Source organism: Oryx dammah, unplaced genomic scaffold, assembly GCF_014754425.2.
Source record: "Oryx dammah isolate SB20612 unplaced genomic scaffold, SCBI_Odam_1.1 HiC_scaffold_25, whole genome shotgun sequence".
In the NCBI taxonomy this organism is placed as follows: Eukaryota; Metazoa; Chordata; class Mammalia; order Artiodactyla; family Bovidae; genus Oryx; species Oryx dammah.
The window spans coordinates 47,149,780-47,173,283 of record NW_024070209.1 but is presented as its reverse complement, the minus strand read 5'-3'; the positions used below and the strand labels follow the sequence as shown (position 1 = coordinate 47,173,283).

The 23,504-nt window shown below is 47.4% G+C and overlaps 2 protein-coding genes and 1 long non-coding RNA gene across 4 annotated transcripts in view; 2 read left to right on the top strand and 1 right to left on the bottom strand.

Moving 5' to 3' along the window:
• The window catches only part of SMYD1 (SET and MYND domain containing 1), a 47,555-nt gene extending 42,631 nt beyond the window's left edge, over positions 1–4,924 (top strand). For both annotated transcript variants that reach the window (XM_040224257.1, XM_040224256.1), the window contains one exon: positions 412–4,924. In XM_040224257.1, the coding sequence (XP_040080191.1) occupies positions 412–570 (159 nt within the window). In that variant the 3' untranslated portion in view covers positions 571–4,924. The remainder of the gene's footprint in view (positions 1–411) is intronic.
• A 5,964-nt stretch (positions 4,925–10,888) lies between these two features.
• FABP1 (fatty acid binding protein 1) lies at positions 10,889–16,673 on the bottom strand. The gene is made up of 4 exons (XM_040224258.1): positions 16,471–16,673; positions 14,092–14,264; positions 11,803–11,895; positions 10,889–11,013 (listed from the first exon to the last, which is right to left on the bottom strand). The coding sequence occupies exons 1-4, from the start codon at positions 16,535–16,537 to the stop codon at positions 10,963–10,965; spliced, it is 384 nt and encodes a 127-aa protein (XP_040080192.1). The 5' UTR covers positions 16,538–16,673; the 3' UTR covers positions 10,889–10,962.
• Positions 15,026–23,134, top strand: LOC120851480. Its single transcript, XR_005718333.1, has 2 exons — positions 15,026–15,533; positions 22,329–23,134. It is a non-coding gene; the product is annotated as an uncharacterized LOC120851480 (long non-coding RNA).
• The last annotated feature ends 370 nt before the right edge of the window (positions 23,135–23,504 follow it).

The window sequence follows — 23,504 nt, the reverse complement described above, 5'->3', positions numbered from 1 at the left end:
TGTGTCACAGGCTGTAGTCTTCCTGGCACATTATAAAGTACAAGGGCATCTCACCCATTTCATGTATGAGCAAATTGAAGGCTGAAGGGATTAAGTCCCACAATGTTAGATGGAACTTCAGTGCAGGAGCCAAGGTTCAAACCCAGGTCCCCACCTGGCACTTCCTAAGAATAATCTCTGCTGAGAACAGTCCCTCAAGCTACTCTCTCCGTGGTTCGTGTGACTGCCTCTTCCTAACAAATGGAGCCCACTGTCGAGACACCCGACCCCCAGTGGATGAGTGTGAGTACACATGCGTGCATGTGTGTGTGGGGTGTATGTGTGTCCTCTCCAGTAGGGCCAGCATAAGTCAGAGACCGATACGTCCTGGGCCTTTGTCATCACTCTTTCCGATGTATCCGCGTCCCACAGGCCATGCGGATGCAGACGGAGATGGAACTGCGCATGTTCCGCCAGAACGAATTCATGTACCACAAGATGCGCGAGGCCGCCCTGAACAACCAACCCATGCAGGTCATGGCCGAGCCCAGCAACGAGCCAGCGCCAGCTCTGTTCCACAAGAAGCAATGAGGGCCTGCGTGGTGGGGGAGGGGCACTGTGGCTGGGAGACTGGGGAGACATCCTGGAGGTGGTGGGTTTCTGGGGAGACCCTTGATGAGGAAATCAGGGTAAAGGGAAACTTTGTTGCCATGGGAACGTACTGCTCTGTGATCCCCGGTGTCATTTTCCTTAACTTCAACTCAGTCCAATTCAGTTTAACTCTATCCCAGCCCAGCCCGGTCTAACTCATCCTACGTGTTTATTGGGTGCTAGACCTTAAGTATAAAGAGGTTCCCAAGGTAACTGGAGAGAGGAAACATAAACAAACAATTAAAACACAGTGTGACAATAAGTGCAATGGTAAGCTCTATGGAGAGAGGGATGTGTGTCTAGGGTGTGTGTGTGTGTAGTCTTCGGGGGGTGGGGGTGGGTGGTCATGGAGGAGATGACCCCTGAGCTGAGAGTTTGCAGGTACCTGGAGTCTCAGTTGTCTGCTCACCTGCCTGTGCAGGTGTCTTAGGGATATTCAGGATTTGCTGACTGGAATGGGTGTTATCCAGTTTCCACAGGTGCCTGTGGAGTTATGAAGAAGGGACTGTGTTTGGGCCATGTGGGTCCTACTCAGAGAACTTGAACCTCTTTAATAAGGATGCTATGCAGAAGGAGATGGAGGTTTGCTCAAGCCGCTTGAGGCCTCAGCTTAAAGTCTGGGTTCCCACGATTATTCTGAAACTACTTTTAGAACAGAGAGAGAATGGCTCCCTTCTCCACCCTCTGTGTCAAGCCCTGTGATTCCCATGCTGTGGGAGTAGTTGGACGTTAGCTGAGATTTCTCTGGCCCAAGTCTCTTTAGGGTGAAGCTGAGGAAGAAATTTGGAAACCCACCTACCTGATAATCATGGGTCCAGCAGAATTGGCTTTTGGATATTTGATTTGGTTACATGTGCCTGGGTGGCCTATATCAGCTTAGACTTCATCACTGACCCCCAGGAAATCTCTATTTTTAGTTATGAATAATTATGACTTCCTTGGGTTAATTTCTTTCATTGTCCATACCCTGGGTTCTCTGCTTTTCTTACCAGAGGGAATGTCTAATCTGGACACTTCACACTTAGGTTGGGACCTCTTTGGGGTATGATCAACTTGCTCTCATCTCCTGGGGAGTTGCTCTTGATTTTTCACTCAAGAGTGAGGGTCTTGGGAATCAACCAATCCAGCTGTCCCACTGGCCTGGGACAGTTGTCCTAATTGTGCTCTTGTATCTTCTGGGAGCCCAAACTTCTCACCAGTGTTTTGGGGGATCCTGGACCAAAACCGTCTTTTTGGGAGTGTCACCAAGTCTTCTATCTCCTTTGGAGCCACCCTTGACTTCAGAGCTCTGATTAACATCTTGAAGTCACATGATCCCCCCAGGACCTTTATTTGTCACCTGTGTCTAAAGAGTCACTTCTTCCATCCTTACACCCCTTCATCCTCAGAACAATCCACTACCTCCCTTGGAACCTAACAGCCCTGCCAATGTGCCAAAATCTTTGTCCAAAAAGTTCTGCAAAGATGCCAACTCTTTGCAGAATACTTTTACCTGGCACTTGGCTCTTTATTGAGGACACCTGCTTCTTTAGAACTTTCACTGGGAGAGTGACAGTTCTTCTAAGCCCACATACTACACGGCAAAGGACAGAACCAGCCCTCTCCCAGGGAGCCAACTGTGCCAGTTCAAATGGTCCGTCCCTCTTCTATTCCTACTCTTCCTAGGTGGCCCTAGTGGTAAAAACTGGCCTGCCAACTCAGGAGACCCTGGTTTGATCCCTGGGTTGGGAAGATCCCCTGGAATAGGAAATGGAAACCCACTCTGGTATTCTTGCCTGGGAAATTTCACGGACGGAGGAACCTGATGGGCTACAGTCCGTGGGGCCACAAAGAGTTGAACATAACTGAAGTGACTTACCCTCATATAAAACCTTCCTCCAAATCTCTTTCCTTCTTTGTCACTCTCATCTGCCACACTGCTGGTCATTCACCCATATTCCTGGTCTGTTTCCCATTCCCTCTTCCTCAAATTAGGTGTCTGTCTTCCTTTTGGCCCATGCTCCTTTCCAGCAGAGTTCTGACCTAGATTAATTCAGCTGTCTTATTTTTCCTCCGTTGTACCTGGAGGTCTGTGCACAGCCAGGAAAGTGGCACCTTTCATCACAGGTTCCTCCACAGACTTCTCTCCAACCTCGGCTGGCCTTGGGGTGCAGCCCAGACGTGCTCCCATGCCCCTCACTGGCTGCCCCTTTGCCCAGTGGTTATTTCAGTTCTTCACTCCTGTTTTTGAGTTCTCTGCTTTCAGCAGGCCCTCAGTGCCTGCTTCATGGAGGGGCCAGGAGATGGGATTTCCTCAGTTTCCTCTTCCCATGTGGGTTCACACATGTCATATCTGTGCTTGTCCTTCCCGTCCCCACCTCCTCACACCCCCTTCTCCTCCAAAGCCAAACTCTCCACCTGTGCCTGGGACTCCTGTCCCCTCCTGGGTCTTTGAACCTCGCTTCCCCTATATTCTCTCTCATCTTGGATTCTTCACATTTCTGGCTTATTTAAAGCAGTTAAGTGACAGGCGGGGGACTCATAATCTTTACGGTTAACTATTTTCTAAAAGGCTTTGTCTCCCATGTTTATTAACAACTCTTTTTTTTAAAAAAAATTTATTGATTTTGGCTGCATTGGGCTTTTCTTTTTTGGTTGTGGCACATAAACTCTTACTTGAGCACATGGGATATATTTCCCTGACCAGGGATCGAACTCAGGCCCCCTGCATTAGGAGCACGGAGTCTTAGCCACTGGACCACCAGGTAAGTCCCTCTTTAAAAAAAAAAATGCTTTTTAAAATACTATTTTAACCGTATTTAACTGTACATTTAGTGGCACTAAGTACATTCCCATTGTTGTGCTAGTCTCACCATTGTCCATCTCCCAAATTTTTCACTTTCCTAAACTGAAGCTCTGTCCCCATTCAATACTAACTCCCCTCCTTGCCCTGCCCTGCATCTACCAATGTACTTTCTGGCCCTATGAATTTGACTGTTCTGGGTACCTTGTATAAGTGGAATCAGACAGTATTTGTCTGCACCTACTGTATACTGGAATTTAGCTTTCTTCACTTTCCATTTCTTCCTGAACCCACTGCAGAATGAGCATGGCTCTTTCCAAGGTCGACTCATGGCAGGACATGAACTTTGTATTATTTGGCTTCTCCGGTTCAGTTGGCATCACAGCCCTTGATTTCTGGGCACCACATCCTTGTAATGATTCTCTGTTGAGATTTCTCTCCTGCCCTTGACAGGCTGGTATTTCCTAGGGCTGGTTTTGTTCATTCTGGTCACTCTCAGTTGGTCCTCATCTCCCTCTGCACACCTTCTCCCAGGAGCTCAGCCAGGCTCTTTGTTTCCTCACTGCCTCAGGGCTTCCCTGATGGCCCAGATGGTAAAGAATCTGCCTGCAATGATGGAGACCCCAGTTTGATGCCTGGCTTGGGAAGATCCCCTGGAGAAAGGAATGGCAACCCACTCCAGTACTCTTGCCTGGAGAATCTTATGGACAGAGGAGCCTGGCGAGCTGAAGTTCACAGACTTGCAGAGTCAGCACTACTGAGTGACTAACACTTTCATACTTTTGAGGCTGATGTCCTTAAGTCTGTACCCTCTAACCTTGTTCTTGAACATCAGCCCCACGTGTCCTATGGAATGATCTGCCCCTCAAACTCAGCATGTCCAAAAGGAAACGCTTTCTCTTTCCCTTCTCCCCACTCCTGCACCTGTTCCTCCTCAACACCCATTGCCCCCACGGACAACATCTGACTACTGGTCTAGTTACTTCCTGAATATCCACTTCATCTGAGATTTTAGTCAGAGCCACTTACTCATGGGTCCTTGGGTGACCCATGTCCTCCTGTGCCTCTCTGAGTTTTGAAACATTGTGTCTAAAATATGTAAAACCTGTCACTCCTATTCATCTTTCAGCACCCACTTAGGAAATCACCCCTTCTGTAACGCCCTTCCTGAAAGCTTTAGACTCAGCTGGCTGCCTGTCTGGGTCTGTCATATTACCCTTGAATCTCCCATCATAACATTCTCCTCACGACCTTATATCGCCTTTTTACTTGTCTGCCTCTTCCATCAGATTGTAAGCCTCTGGAGGGCAGGAGCTTTGAACCTTTATTCATCTTTCTATCCCCAGAACCTAGCACGGGTCCCAGGACATAGTAGGTGCTCAGTTAATATGTAGTGAATGAATGATTAAGTGAATGAATTTGCTTAGATCAGAGCACAAGAGACATAGAACTGTGTATCTTGAGTTTTTATTATAGCAGTCTACAGAGGCTATTAAATTTCCATGTTTCCAAGCAGATGTGTGCAGCTTCTTTCTTTCTGACAGTCTGTTTAGAGCAGTGTTAATAGACCTCTCTGTCATGATGGAAATGTGTTTATCTGTGTCCAGTACGGTAGCCACTAGCAACATGGGACAACTGAGAGCTTGAAATGCATCTAGTATGAGTGAAGAACTGAACTTTTAACTATTTTATTTCAATGAAAATAGCCAATGTGGCTGGTGTCTACTGTATTAGTGCAGTTCTAGGGAATTCTTCAGTGTAGTTTTTAAGATCATGTACACTGACACAAATTAAGTTCGTATCAGCGGTCCTGATAGTAGCTAGACGATCTTGGACTGGTTATTTCATCCATGCTTCAGTTTCATTATTTCTGCATACCATGGAGTGTTACTTTAAGAGATACGTTTTTATTTTTTATTTATTAAAAAAATTTTTTTTACAACAATCCAAATTATTGTAATTAAGATAGTTGTCCACCATGGGGAACTAGTTAATGTCTCCCAAAGTGAGGCAATTGAGGCTTCAGGAGTATCCATAGCCCCAATCATCTTGTCCATGTGTTTAGAAAAATAAGTAACATTCGTGCTCATATCAGGTATATATGTACAGCATTGGGTATGAATAATGGCACAAGTTCCTCCTCGTGCAGCTGTCAAAATATCTAAAGCCAATCTGTTTTGTAAAACCACCTTTCTAATTTGTGCTTATTCAGCATTAAGAGCTGAAATAGCTTTTTGAGAATCTTGCAATGCCTGTTGAGTAAAATTAGTCAAAGTATCTACTCATAGCATAATATCTGTAGTTCTGAAAGAGGGAACAAATACTGCAGCCAAATAATCATACCAGTGAAATATAGACCTTGCCCACCGAGTTTTAAGGTGGGGTAAATTAGCAGACTTTTCTGAAAGCTCTGAAAATATAAAGCCATGAGTAAAGGCTAGGCCTAGGGTGCATCTCCCTATCCAACCACGGGGAAGCCATGCCCATCTGTAAGAGCCACATATCCAATAGGTTCCATTTGGAGCAAGCCAGCATGACTGAGATATCCAGTCCCAGTTAGTTCCTGGCCACACAAAGGGAGGACCTGAACTCGGGTTGGAAAACACGGGAATAATTATGTTGCATATTTCCTGAGGCAAAAATCCCAACTGTTTCCAATTGTTGTAATTAAGTTGTTGGCTAACTTTTGGGGATGGCTCTGTTTGTTCCCAGTATATAAGGGCAGTAGATATTAGACATCCTTTTTCAGGAGTTAGCCATATAACCTCATCCCATATTTGATAAATGTCAGGGAAAAAACCATTAGATCTAGACCTATTTGCCTTATGTGTAGCGAAATAGTCATTAAACCGAGACAATGTATAATCAAAATTAAAAGTCACATTATGTCCATAGTTAAAGTGCAACATGTTGCACCAGTCCATTTTAGGGTTGGTAGATGTCATCAGATGAAGAAGAGGCATCGCATGTGATTGCTGTCGAAGGTATTCACAGACTTGGCGAAAGTCTTTTCTTTGAAGTGGAGATATCCACCATGGGAAGCCTTCCACTGATGAAGAGGGGAGTGCTCCACAAACCCAGCAGTTAGACCGATTGTGGAATGCAGCATAGGAGTGAGCCCAGGACAGGAAAGCATTGTCTTGAGGATCAAACGGCAGACTCAGGATTTTTGGAGTCAGCAGAAGTAGGCTCACATAGATTATAAGGCCCATCTGAAAGGTCCAAAGTCAGAGCATAGAAAGTAAAGACATAAAATGAAGTCACTTAGTTCCAGTCAGGGTGCCACCTCTTAACTCGAGTGTGATGTACCCACGAATCAATTCCTGGCACTTTGACAGCTCGGTTCCTGGCTCAAATAGAGACTTGCTTGACTCAGAGGCTGGGTCAGGAGTCGTCTACCAGAGTTCCATTAATGCCTGTTGAAAAGCTTTTGGCTCGTCCAGACAGTCCCATTATGGAAGCGGATCGGGAAGAAAGTGGGCCAGGGGCTTCAATAAGCACAGAGTAAGTTGTCTCCAGTGTCTCCAACCGGACACCATTCACCATCCTCCAATGGATACCATGGCCATGCAGTATCACATAGGAAGACCAGGTGTATGTTCTTTAAGCCCTGGGGATCAAATCTATCCCAGTTTTTCAGGATACAGTTCAAATGAATGAGACTGGAATTGTTAGCTCCCATCCTGTCCTGAAGAATCCCAGACAAGCCCCCAAGATGAAAGGTTGTTGCTGAATCATGCAAAGAGGCCAGGATCCTTGGCCTCCGGAGGAGAAGAATTCAATCTGGGGCCAGAGACTAGGCTTGATCACTCAGAGCTTTTGTGTAATAAAGTTTTATTAAAGTATAAAGGAGATAGAGAAAGCTTCTGATATAGACATCAGAAGGGTGTAGAAAGAGTACCCCGAGATACGTTTTTAAAAATATACTTCTCTTAGAACTGAGCCTGTCCCATCCTAAGTGGTCCATGAGCATTCCACCCACACTTCTGTTGGGGTGTCCCTTCCCCTACTAACAAAGTAGAGTTGAAGGACAGAGACAAGCAGTGGTGTGATAGACCAGCTCAAGACAGTCAGCCACACACACCTCTTCCCACCTCTGCATAGCATCACACTGATAACCTGCCATTGGCCTTGGTGGGAATATTTACGTCATGGTGATCGGTTGAACTTTAGAAGAACGCATTAATTTGTAGTGTTATCAACCAATAAAAGTGGAGTTTGCTACATAGATACAGCAGAATAGATAGTTAGAAAGATCATTAAAGATTCAAGGGCGAACTCTGCATTCTGAAACCTCTGTCATCCAATGCCACACCAAACAAATTTAAGACCTCTGATTACTCCCTTCAGACTAAGCCTCTTGTCCACTGCCCCACAAGTGAATTGACAGGCATGTATTAAAGGCCAGATATAACCTTTAACCTGGATGGCTCAGGTTTACTTCTCTTAAGGACGCAGAAAGAAGTCAATAAGGAGATCCTTGGGGGAAGAACCTGTGTCTTGTCTTTCCCAGCCTCTAAATGCTTCTTCTAGAATGCCCACGTTCCTTGGTTTGTGGTTCCTAGTCAGCAGGATATCACTCCTTCTCTGACCCTCCTGCCTGCCTCTTTCACTTAGAACTCTTGTGATTTCATTGGCCCCAGTGGGATAATCCAGGATAATCTTCCCATTTCAAGGTCTTCACTTTAATCATAGGGTCCATGACTCAGATCTGGCTACCACCTTTTTCTATGTGGTGTGCGAGTTAAGGACATTTCTCCATGTTTAATTAGGTTGGAAAAAAAAAAAATCAGAGACTTCCCTGGTATCTTATGGTTAAGAGTCCACCTTCCAATGCAGGGAACATGGATTCAATCCCTTGTCTGGGATCTAAGATCCCACATGCCTCAGGGCAACTAAGCCCGTTTACCACAGCTGGAGAAAGCCTGTACACTGAAACAAAGATTCAGCACAACCAACATTTAAAAATTAAAAAAAATTAATTCAAAAAAATGTTTTAAAAAAATCAAAAGAAGAACACATTAAAATGATATGAAATTCAAATTTCAGTGTTCAAAAATAAAGTTTCAGTAAGACACAGCCACACTTACCTGTTTGGGAATCATCTGTGGTTGCTTCAGTGTTAACCGCAGCAGAACTGGGGGGCTGTGGCAGAGACTGGGTGGCCCACAGAACTGAAAATATTTACTTTCTGGCTTTTTACAAAAGAAGTTTACTGATCCCTGTTATAGAGACTTGAATGCCATTTATGGAGTTTGACTCTCATGTGTAAGTCAGTGAATTGGGATGCATTATGACCAGTGCTGTCTTTAGGGAAGATGACAGTTCATGGGGTGAAGGTTCACAGGTAAGAGAGAGAGGCAGGGAGTTGCCATTGTGGCCTGTGATACTATGCAAGTAAAAAGTAATTGGGCTTCAGCTCCAGAAAAGGGAGGAGAGAAGGTGGGAAAGATGACAGAGTCATTTGTTCATCAAGGTACTTTTTTTTTTTTTCAGAAGTGAATTTCTGGAAATGTATTATTAAAAAAAAAAACTTTATATTTTGTATTGGGGTATGACTGGTTAACAATGTGATAGTTTCAGGTGAACAGCAGAGGGACTCAGCCATACATACACATGAACCCATTCGCCCCTGAACTCTCCTCCCATCCAGGCTTCCACATGACATTGAGCAGAGTTCCCTGTGCTGTACAGTAGGTCTTTGTTGGTTATCCATTTTAAATACAGCAGTGGGTATATGTCCCTCCCAAACTCCCTAAATATCCCTTCCCCCCACTCTTCCTCCTGGCAACCATAAGTCTATTCTCTAAGTCTCATCAAGGTACATTTGTTGAGAGATTTCTGTGGGCTGGGTGCAGTTCTGAGAGCTGAGGGATGTAAGACAGAAATTCTAGAGCTTGGCAGCTCTCTGGCTGGCTCAAACAATTGACATTTGTTATCTTAGAGTTCTGGAGTCCAGAACTCGAACAGCAAGGTGAACAAGGCTCCACTCCCTTCGCGGGAGGTAGGAAAGGATCTTGTCCCGGTCTCTTTCCTGGTTTCTGCTAGCTCCTCAGCTTGTGGTTGCATAACTCCAGTCTCCACACGGCATACTCCCTGTGTGCTTGTTTCCATTTCCAGAAACTTCTGCTTTTTTTTAAAATTTAACTGTGCTAGGTCTTAGCACGAGGAATCTTTGTTGTGGCATGCATGCAAGATATTTACTTGTAGTGTATGAGATCTAGTTCCCTGATGAGGGATTGAACCCAGGCCGCTTGCATTGGGAGCGTGGAGTCTTAACCCCTAGATCACCAGGGAAGCCCTCATCTTGCTTCTTCTTGTACTCAATCATGTCCAAATCCTTACAAGTCCATGGACGGTAGCCTGCCACAATCCTCTGCCCATGGGATTCTCCAGGCAAGATTAGGGGAGTGCATTGCCATTTCCTCCTCCAGGGGATCTTCCCAACACAGGGATCAAACTCATGTCTCCTGCATTGGCAGGCAGATTCTTTACCATTGAGTCACCTGGGAAGCTCGAAGTCCCCATACATTTGTCCTTTTTATAAGGATACTAGCCATATTGGATTAGTGGCCTGCCATACTCCAGCATGACCTCATTTTAACTTACCTAGTTACATCTGCAATGGTTATGGCTGAACAAGAAAGGTCACAATCAGAGGCTGAGGGTTAGGACTCTGACATGTGAGTTTTGGGGAGATGCAACTCAACTCAACTCATAACAGTTACCAGAGCCTGGTACAAGGTACCGTTTGGGGAAACACCCCTCTTCTCCCTTAATCTGCTTTGCCCACAGCCCAGAAGGACTTTCTAGAGGTTTCTCTGTCCACTTCTGGCGCTCCCTAGAGGGAGAATTGTCCATTGGGTGGTTCAGGGCCTGCTCCTTTTGTTCATGTCCCCAGGTTGGGGGGGGCTGGTGGGGCTGCCAAGGCCACACTTGTGGGCATGGCTTCCCTTTGCCTGTCCAGAGATCCTGCTCTCTCTGTCCACATGGGAGTGACCTAGTCCACCACACAGCCTCATGCTCCAGCTCCTTGCTGTGCAGCTGTCCAGTGGGACATGTCGTTCCAGGGTTGGTCTACAGATCTGGCCACATCATGTGTTCCTTATAGGGTTGCCCAAGTGGACAGCCTGGAGTCTGCTTTCAGGGTGAGAATCAGACCTAACCCCTCAGGATACAACATGTAGATGGTCAAGATTTATAAAACTAGAGGTGATCAGTGTTCAAGAACTCCATCAAGGAAAAGCCATCAAGAAGAAAGGACATTTTGGGGACTTCCTTGGTGGTCCATTGGCTAAGACTCCCAATGCAGGGGGCCCGGGTTCGATTCGTGCATGCTACAGCTAAGCTGGTGAAGCAAATAAACAAAAATAAATATTAAAAAAAAAGAAAGAGAGGCAACACCAGGTCCATTTCTCTCTCAGTCTCTCTCCTTTACCTCCCCATCCCCTTCCTCCTTTAAGCAAAAAGAAGACATTTTTTTCTTAAAACAAAGTTCACTTTATTACATTAGTTGTACACACTAAAAGAATATGAAATGCAGACTTTGTCTAAATTCTCTTGCTGACTCTCTTGAAGACAATGTCACCCTTCGTCATGGTCTGAAAGCCAGAAAAGAAATCATGAAATATTCATCTGATGTAGAATTATAAAGGATAGTGAAGCCCCCAGTATGCTAATATATGCAGCAACTCAGAGATGCCTCTGTTCTCTATAGGACCAGAGGAAGGATCGGCTATCTTTTCTAAAATCCCATGCCAATCTTTGTCACTTCCTCACATGCAGAGCTGTCCTGCCTTTTACAGAATTCCTTTCTACATCAATGACTTAGAGCAAGACCAGTTCAGTCCAATTCAATTTCTCAACATTTCATTGAACACTTCTTGCTCCTGCTCATTCTCTAACTTGCGTCTGACTCTTCGTGACCCCATGGACTGCCAGGCTCCTCTGTCCACAGGATCCTCCAGGCAAGAATACTGGAGTGGGTTGCCATTTCCTTCTCCACAGGTGCCTTATTGGCATTCATTGCAAGATGGTAAGAAATGTACAAAGCCCCTCCATCTGTAATGAGAGTGGCTCCTCCTAGGGTTGTGCAGTGTATCACCATGGATATCAGTCTTGTGAGATAGATCCAGTTCAGAGGAACCCTAGCCCTGCCATTTCCTGGCTGTATGCTGCCTCAGTTTCCACATTTAGGGAATTCAGCACTGGTGGGAAGATCCGAGAAAATGTGTGAAACTGCCTGGGGCACAAAGGATGCTCAGGGAGAAGCAGCAGAGACTGAGCACAGGAAATCGGCACTGCTCTTCATGTCTCCCCTGACCCCCGACTACCCACCTCTCCACCCAGCCCCAAGTCCTAGGACCCCCAAGCTGAGAGTGCAGACTTACACTGGTAACAGTGTCACCACTGAATTCAGTCACAGACTTGATGCCCTTGAAAGTTGTCACCAGTTTATTATCACCTTCCAGCTGAACCACCGCCTATAGGGGACAGAAGAAATAGCCTGTGAGGAGGGGTCCAAGAGGGAGTAGTAACTCTCTCGCTAAAGAGGTTGGCTCCCCGGCATGGGACTCTGCTTACAGCAACCAAACCCCCTTCCCTGGCTCTGAACAGAAGTGAGGTCATATAAGAACTGAAGAAAACGGCAGGTCTTCTTTTGTCAGACTTTTCATTTATGGGCTGTGATCCAGGAGTCAGCATAGGATGGCTAAGAGGTCTCAAATCAAACACTAAAATAAAATCAAGTAACAATTCTCCAAGTTAATGGAGGGAGGAAGTAGTAAGATTCAAAACACTGGCCGTTGGGAGAACACCTGTCTTGGTTTTGTGTTACGTTATGTTATTCCTTCTAGCACCTTCATCTTTCCTCTTGTGGTCTCCTTTTCACACATCCAGGGAGAGGTAACAGAAACCCAGCAGGGAGCAGAAGATACTGGCCAAGGTTAAAATTTGCCTCCAAGATGGACAGCTGGAAAGGGCCATGACAGTTTGCCCCTTACTGTAGGCGGATAAGAGAGTTTCCCTTCTAAAATTTATCATAGGTTTCCTGACCTATAATGTTTTATCTGGGGAAGCAGAAGTCAAGAGCCACTAGAAAAGGTTAAAAAAAAAAAAAAAGACCAATGGTTGTGCTGAGATAGATGCACAAAATTTTCTGGCGTCAGGGATGCTGGGGGAGAGAAGTGAGGATCTCCACTCGGTGGTATTGGTGATGCTAGTATTGGCATGTAGGGTTTGGGAGGGAGGAATAGAGACCCTTGTGAGGGGCACCCCCTTGCCTGGATCTCCCTGCCACCGCCTGCCCACCACTCACACATCCTACCCCCAGCTTGAATTGCATACCTTATCCACAGCCCAGTAGAGGTGATGCTAGCTTATCCACTATCTTTGCTCTGGGAAGTGACTGTGCCCATTTCACAGATGAGGTAGCAAAGACCAGGAGTCACTGACCAACCTGCGAGGCTTGATCTGAAGGCCTGCCTGAGGCCTTGGTTCTCTGGTATAGCCAGCACCTCCTTCAGGAAGTCCCTCCCCATGACCACCAGCTCTAGGCTCGGCAAAGCCATTTCTTTAGGCTGAGGGATGAACTTAGGGCTCTATTAAGGTTTTGCACTGACTCCCACTTGCTTGTTTCTGGGCCTGGGAGAATCTGAATCTTAGACTCCTGCTCCGGGCCTGGTTCCCCCATACCCTCCACATGGGAGAGCTCAAATTCTCCTCTAGTCAAAGCTATGGTTTTTCCAGTAGTCATGTATGGATATTAGAGTTGGACCATAAAGAAAGCTGAATGCCAAAAAATTGATGCTTTTGAACTATAGTGTTGGAGAAGACTCTTGAGAGTCCCTTGGAGTGCACAGAGATCAAACCAGTCCATCCTAAAGGAAATCAGTCCTGAATATTCATTGGAAGGACTAATGCTGAGCTGAAGCTCCAATACTTTGGCCACCTAATATAAAGAGCCAACTCTTGGGAAAAGACCCTGATGCTGGGAAAGACTGAAGGCAAGAGGAGAAGGGGGCGACAGAAGATGAGATGGTTGGATGGCATCACTGACTTCAAAGGACAAACTCAGGTAGATAGTGAAGGACAGGGGAGCCAGGTGTGCTGAAGTCCATGGGGTCACAAAGAGTCGGACGTGACTGAGCAACAACAGTAACAGATTCTCAGGCCAGAGTTCCTCCAGGAGGTCCCAGGAACCTGACACCTTCCCTAAGAGCTTCTTTCTTAAGAGCTGGTTTATTTATTTATTTTTAATTGGAGGATAATTGCTTTACAATATTGTGTTTTTTGCTTGTGTGTTCAGTCGCTCAGTTGTGTCTGACTCTGCAACACCATAGACTGTAGCCCGCCAGGCTCCTCTGTCCATGGGATTTCCCAGACATGAATACTGGAGTGGGTTGCCATTTCTTACTCTAGGGGATCTTCCTGACCCAGGGATCAAACCTGCATCTCCTATGTCCCCTGCATCGCAGGTGGATTCTTTATCCACTGAACCATGCGGAGACAGTATCGTCTTGATTTCTGCTATCTCTCTGCCTTTCCACCCCAGCTGTGGGTTCAGAGATAGGGTCTCAGCAGTAGGAATTGTGAGCTGGGAGCCTTGAGGGAGGAAGCCTGGGGCCAGGCTCCAGGAAAACTTCTAGAAGCAGAGGGTGGCTGGAGGGGGCGCCTCCTACCTTGATCTTCTCCCCAGTCATGAACTCCATCTCACACTCCTCCCCCAAGGTGAACTCATTCTGGATCACTTTGGAGCCAGCGGTGATGATGAACTTGAAGTGCTTCCCATTCTGCACGATTTCCGACACCCCCTTGACATCCTTCCCCTTCTGGATGATGTCATCGGGCATCCCTGGAGGGAAGCATTGAAGGTTTAGAGATGGGCAGAAGTGGGAGTGGGGCATCCCTGGTGGCTCAGTCGGTAGAGAATCTGCCTGCAACACAGGAGACCCAGGTGGGATCCTTGGGTTGGGAAGATCGCCTGGAGAAGGAAATGGCTACCCACTCCAGTATTCTTGCCTGCAGAGTCCCATGGACAGAGGAGCCTGGTGGCCTACAGTCCATGGGGGTGGAACCACTAAACAGCAGAGGTGGGACCTGCAAACAGCAGAGGTGGGACCTGCAAGAGAAACCCTGTGGTGAGAAGTGGGAGGAAAGATCCCTGAAGCTTGGCACTTCCTGGAGCTCTGTGAACAAACTGAGCTTCGACCTCTGAAAGGGAAGGTCAGTGGCCTGACTTGGCCTGACCTCAGGTGCCCACTATCTTGCCAGTTTGGTTTGTTAAAAAAAGAAAAAATCACTTCTCTGCCCTGAGGAAGCTTTCCTCATCTGAGCACCTGCTTCTTATTCGCTCTCCCTCCTCCGTCCTCCCTGTTTAAAGCTCAGAGACTTTGCTCTTTGAGAGTAAGTATTTTTTTCCTCCACACTCAGGGTGACCATCAGCTTGTCTGCCAAGCCAGGTCCCTCCTGAGAGTGAAAGGGAAGCTCTTAAAAATTATGCCAGGATGGGAGGGAGATTCAAGAGGAAAGGGATATACATGCACTTACGGCTGATTCATGCTGATGTATGACAGAAACCAACACTACATTTTAAAGCAATTATCCTCCAATTAAAAAATTATTCAGGGACGAGAGTCACACAGTGGGATCGTGCCTGGCAAGCCTATGCCCCCCATCCCTACCTCCACCTCTGCCATCAAGGCTTTTAAGGAAGATGGACCAGGAGTCCCTTCTCTGGGGACAGAGTGTGGTGAATATCAGAGTGTCTGTGCTGTCATATGAACTGAGGCTCAGGAAAACCAGGTGCACTGACAGTGATGGGGAGGCTTCTGTTGCCAGGTGAGGAGTGCAGGGACAAAAGGTGTTGTGTTGTGTCCTACAGGAGAAGATCCCAGCTCTCAGCCGCCCCAAAAGGCTTCCTATCTCTGCCTTTGCTATCTTTCCCACCGTCTCCTGCTCAGCACTCTTCCTTGTCTCCCCACCCCATTTGCTTCCTTCCCCTGCAGCACCATCTCCTCCTCCAGCCCCCAGGGGATACCTTCTCATCTCCCAAGGCCCAAGGCTCACCTTCATTCCTACCAAGCCTTCCCCTGACACCCTCCCACGGCCGCCACATCCTCCTGTAAGTGGCTCAGTGGGATGGGTGGGTGACAGGGATTTAAAGAGGGGTCCCCGGAACTAGTGCTCGCTTTATATCTCAACTCAGTTTGGCATTATGATCTGTGTGACCCCGGTTGGCATTAGTTGCTCTTTCAAGGCCTTCATTGCCTTGCCTGTAAAATGGGAAAAATAATAGTGCTGAGCTCAGGGTTTTTGGTGAGGACTCAATCTGGTGGCTCAGACAGTAAAGAATCTACCTGCAATGTGGGAGACCTGGGTTTGATCCCTGGGTCCAGAAGATCCCCTGGAGAGGGGAATGGCAACCCACTCCAGTGTTCTTGCCTGGAGAATCCCATGGACAGAGGAGCCTGGCAGGCCACAGTCCATGGGGTTGAAAAGAGTTGGACATGACTGAATGAGAGGAAGCTAACAACAGGAAGTTGCCTGTCTGGGGCTTTAGCACGAGGTCTGGCGCTGAGTCAACACTCAAGACACATTAGGAGAGGCTGTGTTGCGTTCATTTCTTCTCTTTTTTCTTTCTCTAAATTGTGACCTTGGAAATGTGGCTCGTTGTTATCTGTCTTTGTGGTATCTGCTCAGCACAGCACTCTGCTCAGCGTAGCACTCTGCTCAGCGTGTAGTTGGCCTTGAATCAAAGTTTGTTAGAAGAATGAAGAAAGGAATGAGTGAGTGAATGAACACGGTCACTCAGTGAGGTGGCCGTGGAGGTGGCTTCAGTCTAGATCAGATCTTAGTTCAGGGCCATTTCCACTCGCCTAAGGCATAGTCTTGTCCAGGGAGGAATAGCCCAAAACTGCACAGGGAACCTGCAGAACATGATTCCAAATCTGTAAGAAGGTTGCACTGCTCCTCCTGTCTGACTTCAGGACCCTAACTGGCCACCACCTGCAGGGCCAAGCCTTCATGGACGTGATCCCCAGCCTTGGCCCAGCACTCACCGACTGCCTTCATGAAGGCCTCGTAGTTCTCCTGGGTCTGGACTTGGTACTTGCCGGAGAAGTTCATGGTGGCGGTGAGGCTGTCTTCACAGCTGATCCAACAGCTCTTCTGGCAGGGCTGCCAGTGTGGGCCGGTGTGGGCTAATTTATAGGGGGCTCCTTCCTCTCCAAAAGTCGGTCACAAGTCATCAGCTGTCGTCTCCTTTATGGCCAGGGTCAAACATTAACTCTTGAGAGCAATGGTCAACGATAAAAAACAGGATGGGCCTGGCAGCGGATTGCTCCAATTCAGCAAACATTGGTGAGTGTCAATCAGGTGCAAAGCCCTACAGCCCTGCAGCCTTTAAGGTGCTACTTTCCTGTGAAATATGTGTGTGTGTGTGTGTGTGTGTGCACGTGCATACATTCCTATTGTTGTTGTTGTTTAGTCACTCAGTTGTTTCCAACTCTTTGTGACCCCATGGACTGTAGCCCACCAGCTTCCTCTGTCCATGGGATTTCCCAGGTAAGAATACTGAAGTGGGTTGCCATTTCCTTCTCCAGGCAATCTTCCCAACCCAGGGATCGAACCCCGGTCTCCTGCATTGGCAGGTAGATTCTTTACCACTGAACCACCAGAGAAGCCCATACATACCTATACTCACAAACCTGCATGTGTGTGCATGTTCACATGTATGTATACACATATACATGTATAATGTAGGGGTGTGTGTGTGTGTGTGTGTGTGTTTTGGGGTCTAAATCTAGATGTCCCAAGAAAAATACCAAGGAATCCCTTCAATCTCAAAATGTCACTTTAGTTACATAACCTTTCGATCTCTTCCCATCTTAAAAATTTTTTTAAAATTAATTTATTAGAGGATAATTACTTTATAATATTATGTTAGTTTACATACTGTACTCTATGTTGCTGGACAACATCGTGAATCAGCTGTAAGTACACATATATCCCCTCTTTCTTAAGCCCACCCCTCTAGGTCATCACAGAGCACTGAGCTGAGCTCCCTGTACTGTACAGCAGCTTCCTGTTAGCTGTCTATTTTGCACATGGTAGTGTATATATATGTCAATGCTACTCTCTCAGTTCGTCCCCACTCTCCTTCCCCCACTATGTCCATAAAGTCTTCCCATCTTTATCTTCACACAAACTTGGTTTTTACAAACCTGTCAGCAGCCCCTAGAGCTGCTTTGTATTCTGGGTATCCCTCCTTGATGCCCACAGGTGCACAGTCTCCTTTCGGAAGTGCGAAAGGATACCTTTAAATCAGACATGTGGAAACTGAGATGCATTTAATTAGCCAGAGACTAGTTAGGAGAAAGAAGAGGGTGGGACCTCCTGGATCAACTGAACCTATCGGCGTATCCATGCCTCCCTGTTGGTTTTCACGGGGCTCCCTCTGCCTCACTTTTCTTCTCCTCCCTGTAAATCCTCTGGGCTCAGAGAGCATGTTGCAAATATCTATATTCTCATTCCTACTGGGATTTTTTTTTCTGAGTCTTCTTTTCCACTGTACCTTTTCTTTGGTATTCCCAACACACAGGCATGTAGTCAACGTCCAGTGAATGATGAGTCAGCAAATAGAAATGGTCAGCAGACAATGAGGCCACCTTGTTTCTCGTTAAACAAAAACAAGAGATAGAGTAGTCAGGTTGGTCCGCCCTATCAAACTACTGAATCGTTGGGGCTGGGCAGCCAGGAGATTGGGGTGTGTGTGTGTGTGTGTGTGTGTGTGTGTGTATCTAACAGATTTGCACCTGGCTGAAAGTTTAGCATGAGCGGATGTGAATAGGGCTGGTACTGTGGACCCCAGGTCCAAGAGCCAGTGACAGTCTTCCCACCCCTGTCGGTCTCTCTCCCTTCTCTGCAGTCCTGGTCTGCCATTCCAGCTCGAGTCTGAGTGGATGGTGGGAGATTTCAGGCAGAGCTCTCTCTGTTTGCTGGATAGTTCTCTCCCCTGCTGGGGGATCCTATCTGGTTTTACTTGTAGCATAGTCACCAAGGTGCTCACTTTCTCATCTGCCAAACTGGCAGCCCTCCCCACCAGAACTCTGCACCCTAGAACTTGCTGGGCTGCTGGGCCATCTGCTCTGCAAGCCTAGAAGCCCTCAGGTTCTGACTGTGCATGAGGTAGGGGACCCGTGAGTAGCTGAGGTCTCATGACAGGGGACACCGGTGCCCCAGAGCAAGACTAACAAGGTGTGTCAGCCCACGGTAACGGTGCGTTCCCTTACCTCCAGCCCTCTCACAATACTTTCCCAGACTTCCAGAGTTCAGACCTGTTGATCCAGCAGAGCACCTTAGAAGTCCACGTGCTCATGCCAGAGCCTGGCTTTCCTGGCAGGTGCACTAGCATACATCCTGCCACGGGGAGATCACTACCTACCGAGCAGTGTGGGCAGGGGGTAGTGGCTGGCGTGCCCGAGGATCTGGCATGAGTAAACCTTTTCCTTCAAGTGCAGAGGCGGGCTCTGCTCTGCCCTCCCTCTGACAGTGCCTGGGACACAATGTGCTTTCCAGGCCACAAGTCAGGACGTTCCCTGGAAAACATTAAGCAGCAGACTTGTATGCTGAGAACTCACAGCCATTTTTAGTCACCATGAATGCCCTGGCACTGGGATGGAAGTGGGGAAAACGGCTCAGAGAGGATGACGGCACAGCCTCCTCTTGTCTTGTTCTGAACTTTAATTGTGTGAGTCACTTAGTTGTGTCCAACCCTTTGCCACCCTATGGACTGTAGCTCGCCAGGCTCCTCTGTTCATGGAATCCTCCAGGCAAAAATACTGGAGTCGGTTGCCATGCCTTCCTCGAAGGAATCCTCCCAACCTGACCCAGGGATTGAACCCAGGTCTCCTGCACTACAGGCAGATTCTTTACCATCTGAGCCACTGGGAAAACTTAGGTTCCTTTAAATATGTCTCATTGTACTGAGAGTCTCCACCAGGTGGGACGATGATTTTTGATGGTGGGGGGTGGGATATGTAAGGAAGTAAACGGAGAAGGGCATGGCAACCCAGTCCAGTATTCTTGCCTGGAGAATCCCATGGACAGAGGAGCCTGATGTCCTACAGTTCATGGGGTCTCAAAGAGTTGGATACAACTGAAGCAACTGAACACACACACACACAAAGAAGTAAAATCCATTGTCTGAAGAACTGGAATCAGAATTCGTCTCAGAGAGGAAACTCTGTGTGTGTGTGTAAGACAGAGAAAATGATCAGATAAGCTGCTTGGGAGAGAGAGCGAGGGAGCTGGGGAGGTGTTCAGTGAGGCTGAGATGATGAAGCAGGGCTGTGCTGATCAGGAAATGTAGAGAGAGACACTGGTTGCATCTTCTTTCTCTCTCCTGGATGGTTGGAGAGAGGAGAGAGCAGGGCAGCATGCAGAAAGGAGAGGGGCCAGCAAGAGGGTATGGGGTGACAGGTCACTAAGGCACACCCAGGCACAGGGAGGTTTCTAGGAGGACTGACGTTGAATCTGAAGCTGCTTATTTGCTGCCAAGTGAATCCCCATCCATCTTTCTTTAATTATCTCTCCAGCTACCTCCATGTTACAGTAAAGTATAATTCTTGCATCAGTAGATGTGCAAGAGGAAAATGATGAGGGGCTGAGCTTTACTTCTGGGTTGATATAATGGAGCCGAGACGGCACAGTGAAAACAAGAAGTACTGAGAACAGTACTTGGTACTGAAAGCAAGAAATACTGAGAACAGCATCTGGTACTGAAAACAGTACCAGGAAGACCAGTGGCCAAGGGATGCAATCCCTCAGGGATCTCCCAAGATCTTAGGTTGGGTTTAGGAGAAATTCAAGCTAATTTTGTTCAAATCCCAGAGGACCATCCAATCTCTGCTGGCATCTGGGTTACATAGGCTATTGTTGTTTAGCTGCTCCGTCATACCTGACCCTCTGCAACCCCGGGGACTGTAGCCCACCAAACTCCTTTCTTCACGGGATTCTCCAGGCAAGAGTACTGGAGTGGATTGCCATTTCCTTCTCCCTGGGATCTTCCCAACTCAGGGATCAAACCCAAATCTCCTGCATTGGCAGGCAGATTCTTTACCACCGAGCCATCAGGGAAGCACAGGTAGGCTAATGCCCACAGGCTGACAGCTGGCATGTGTCTGTCTAATGACTGTGCGGTGGTTGAGCCTTGGGCTAAATTCATTTATACCTGAGAACTCCTCCCACCTTAAAGCCCTCCCTGCTCTATCTGGGAGGACTACTGGCAGTGCCCTGGACACACCACAGTCTCGTATGCAGTCATGCCTGCCTAACACCCCTCCTCGGGCAAAAGGATACCTGACATAAATTCCACATCTGGACTCTCTCCCCTTAACCATGAAAGTCAAATGCCACACCCACAGCGCTGCTCAGTGGGCCCCAAGGTGGAGAGGGGGACAGAGCATCATAAAATTTTCTTCGTAGGGCAGGACAGTATCCGTCCCAGAGACTTCTCAGGAAGCCTGGATTGGTTACCTTTTCTGGTGCCTGAGGGAGAGTAATGCCTAAGAACCAACTCCCTGCAACCCTTCCACCTGCCCTGCATTCCCTGCCTCCCCATCCAGGCAGCACTGAGTGTGACCAGCTCAGAAACTGGGCAAGGGGCTGGCCTAGCTGCTGGAGACCCTACACGCAAAGGGACAGCCTGACAGAGGCATGTGGACTAAGACCGCAGATGCAAGACAGGGAGACTCTCAGGCCGCCCCTGATCGCCTGCTCTTGGCTAGACTCTGTGTGTGTGTGTGTGTGTGTGTCTTGAAGCCACAGAGATTAGTGGCCACTGCAAATTTTAACACTTGTAAATGGTTTTCCATAAAATCAAAAAGGGTAATGACATTTCTCGCCCATGAGCCAAGTAAACACAAAAGGAGATAAGTAATTGTGATGACAAAGTTCAAGTGGCTTCCAAGAAGAAAAAAAAAAAAGACTCCTATTTCACAGGCTCAGCTTCTGATTTTTGTCCACTCAGACTGCAGCCCCCTTCGAGCCCCACCAGACATTCTTTCTCCTTACTTTCCCTACTAGATGAGCAGTGTGGAGGCATGGGGGCAGGGACAGCCTCTTGGTAGCCAGAATAAGACCGCCATTCATTTGAGGCCAAGCTCCTCTGCACTTGGATCTGACCCCAGGATGCCTGCAGCGCCAGTTTGCCCAATTTCCTGGGTGTTTTGGGAGATGCCACATGAGCCATACTTCTTTAGAGGCAGGGCTGCAGGAGGGGAAGGACTTGAGTTTGAGTCTAGCTCTCCTGGCTAACAGATGTGTGACCCTGAACAAAAGCACCGAGCTTCTCTGGGGCTCCACTTACTTATCTGTTGAATGATCCTGACAGTTCTGCCTCCTGAAAACATGGTGTCAACCTGTGTCACCTTCAGGAATGTGAAGCTCCTATCAGAGGCGGGGGTCACAGCACTTTGCATCTGCTTTTGCTGGGTGTCCAGAGGTATCTCAGCTCAAGACCAACTTTTATGTTGATCTGACTTGAGGACAGGGCTTCCCAGGTGGTTCAGTGTTAAAGAATCCCTGCTGCCAATGCAGATGATGAAAGTTGGTCCCTGGGTCTGGAGGATTCCCTGGAGGAGGACATGACAACCCACTCCAGTATTCTTCCCTGGGAAATCCCATAGACAGAGGAGCCTGGTGGGCTGGCATAGTCCATGGGGTTGCAAAGAGTTGGATGTGACTGAGCCTACACACACACGCAAAACTTGAGGACAAGCTTCCTTCCCATCTCCCTGGGCCAGTGGCTAATGTCTCTAGGTGCTCCAGGCTCAGCTCACTGCTTACTGCTCCAACGTTCAGTTCGTACAGAGGTCCTGGCATCAAGAGATTTTTCTTTCTTTTCTTGCAACCTCAGCTGTACATCGGAAACACTGTTATGGTTCAAGCAGCAGGTTCATCCTGAGGGAAGACTTCGTATCAGCTTCGTTGGCCATGTCATCGCTCCTGCAAGTCTCTTTTTTCTGTCACGTGCCTTTTCAGATCCTTTAGGTGGGATTTCAGGATGTACATCCTTCGGCAAAAATGTTTTAAACACCTTCGTAAGCCTTGCTGATCATATTCTGTTCTGTCTCTTCAATCGTAAACTCCTTAAAGAATCTCATCCTACGGCTTCCCTGGTGGTCCAGTGGTTAAGAATCCACCTTGCAATTCAGGGGACGCGGATTCCATCCCTGGTTGGGAAACTAAGATCCCATATGCTGAGGAACAACTAAGGAACAACTAAGGCCATGCACCACAAGTAGAGAGACTCCCGTGCGCTGCAGTTACTGAAACCCACATGCTCTAGTGCTGGCATGACACAACTAGAGAGCCCATGAGCCGCAACTCCTGAGCCTGTGAGCCACAGCTAGAGAGTCTGTGCACTGCAATGAAAGATCCTACATGCCACAACTAAGACCTGATCCAGTCCAATAAATGACATGTAACATAAATAAATGTTAAAAAAAAGAATGCCCTCCTATAACAACTGTCCAGTACCTAGAATGGGAACCACTCAACACCCTTGGCCTTTTAGAGGTCTTGCTTGCTTGAAGAAGTCACTAGGGGAGCACAAAGAAACAAACAAACAAAAATTGTGGGTGGTAGTTTGCCCTGTAAGAGAAATCACACTTACACAGACTATACTGAAAAATGTATTCAATAAAATTTCCTTTTTTACAATAACCTTTTGGACTATCCCTATGATAAAAAGTGAGTCCTTCCTGTGATTCACTGTGGGCCCACAGTGAGTTTACTGTGACACAGTAAAGCAGAAAATCTTGTGAATTACATAGGCGGCTGTAGCACTAACGTGAGGGCTGACGTAATCAAGGAAGAACTCGAAACTTATCTGCAAGGCTGGTTTGTAAAGCTCCTGTGTAGGCTGTAAAAGCTAATAGTGTTTGCTTGCCCTGTGTCCCTGTGTCCTTCTGTCCCTTGCCCTCTGAGTGTTGGAAGCTTCCAGTTGGCTTCAAAGTCAGTCAGCCTGGCACTTCAAAAAGAAAGCTCCCCTCAGGCAACCCTTGACCAACTGAGCACCCCCGCCCTTCAG

Bases quoted from the DNA above. Each gene is read 5' to 3' on its own strand.
- FABP1 (XM_040224258.1), bottom strand. From the start codon at position 16,537: ATGAACTTCTCCGGCAAGTACCAAGTCCAGACCCAGGAGAACTACGAG. The intron at 14,265-16,470 runs GTGAGTGCTGGG...GCTTCCCTCCAG, and splicing joins GGCCTTCATGAAGGCAGTCG to GGATGCCCGATGACATCATC. The intron at 11,896-14,091 runs GTAGGAGGCGCC...TGTCCCCTATAG, and splicing joins TGACTGGGGAGAAGATCAAG to GCGGTGGTTCAGCTGGAAGG.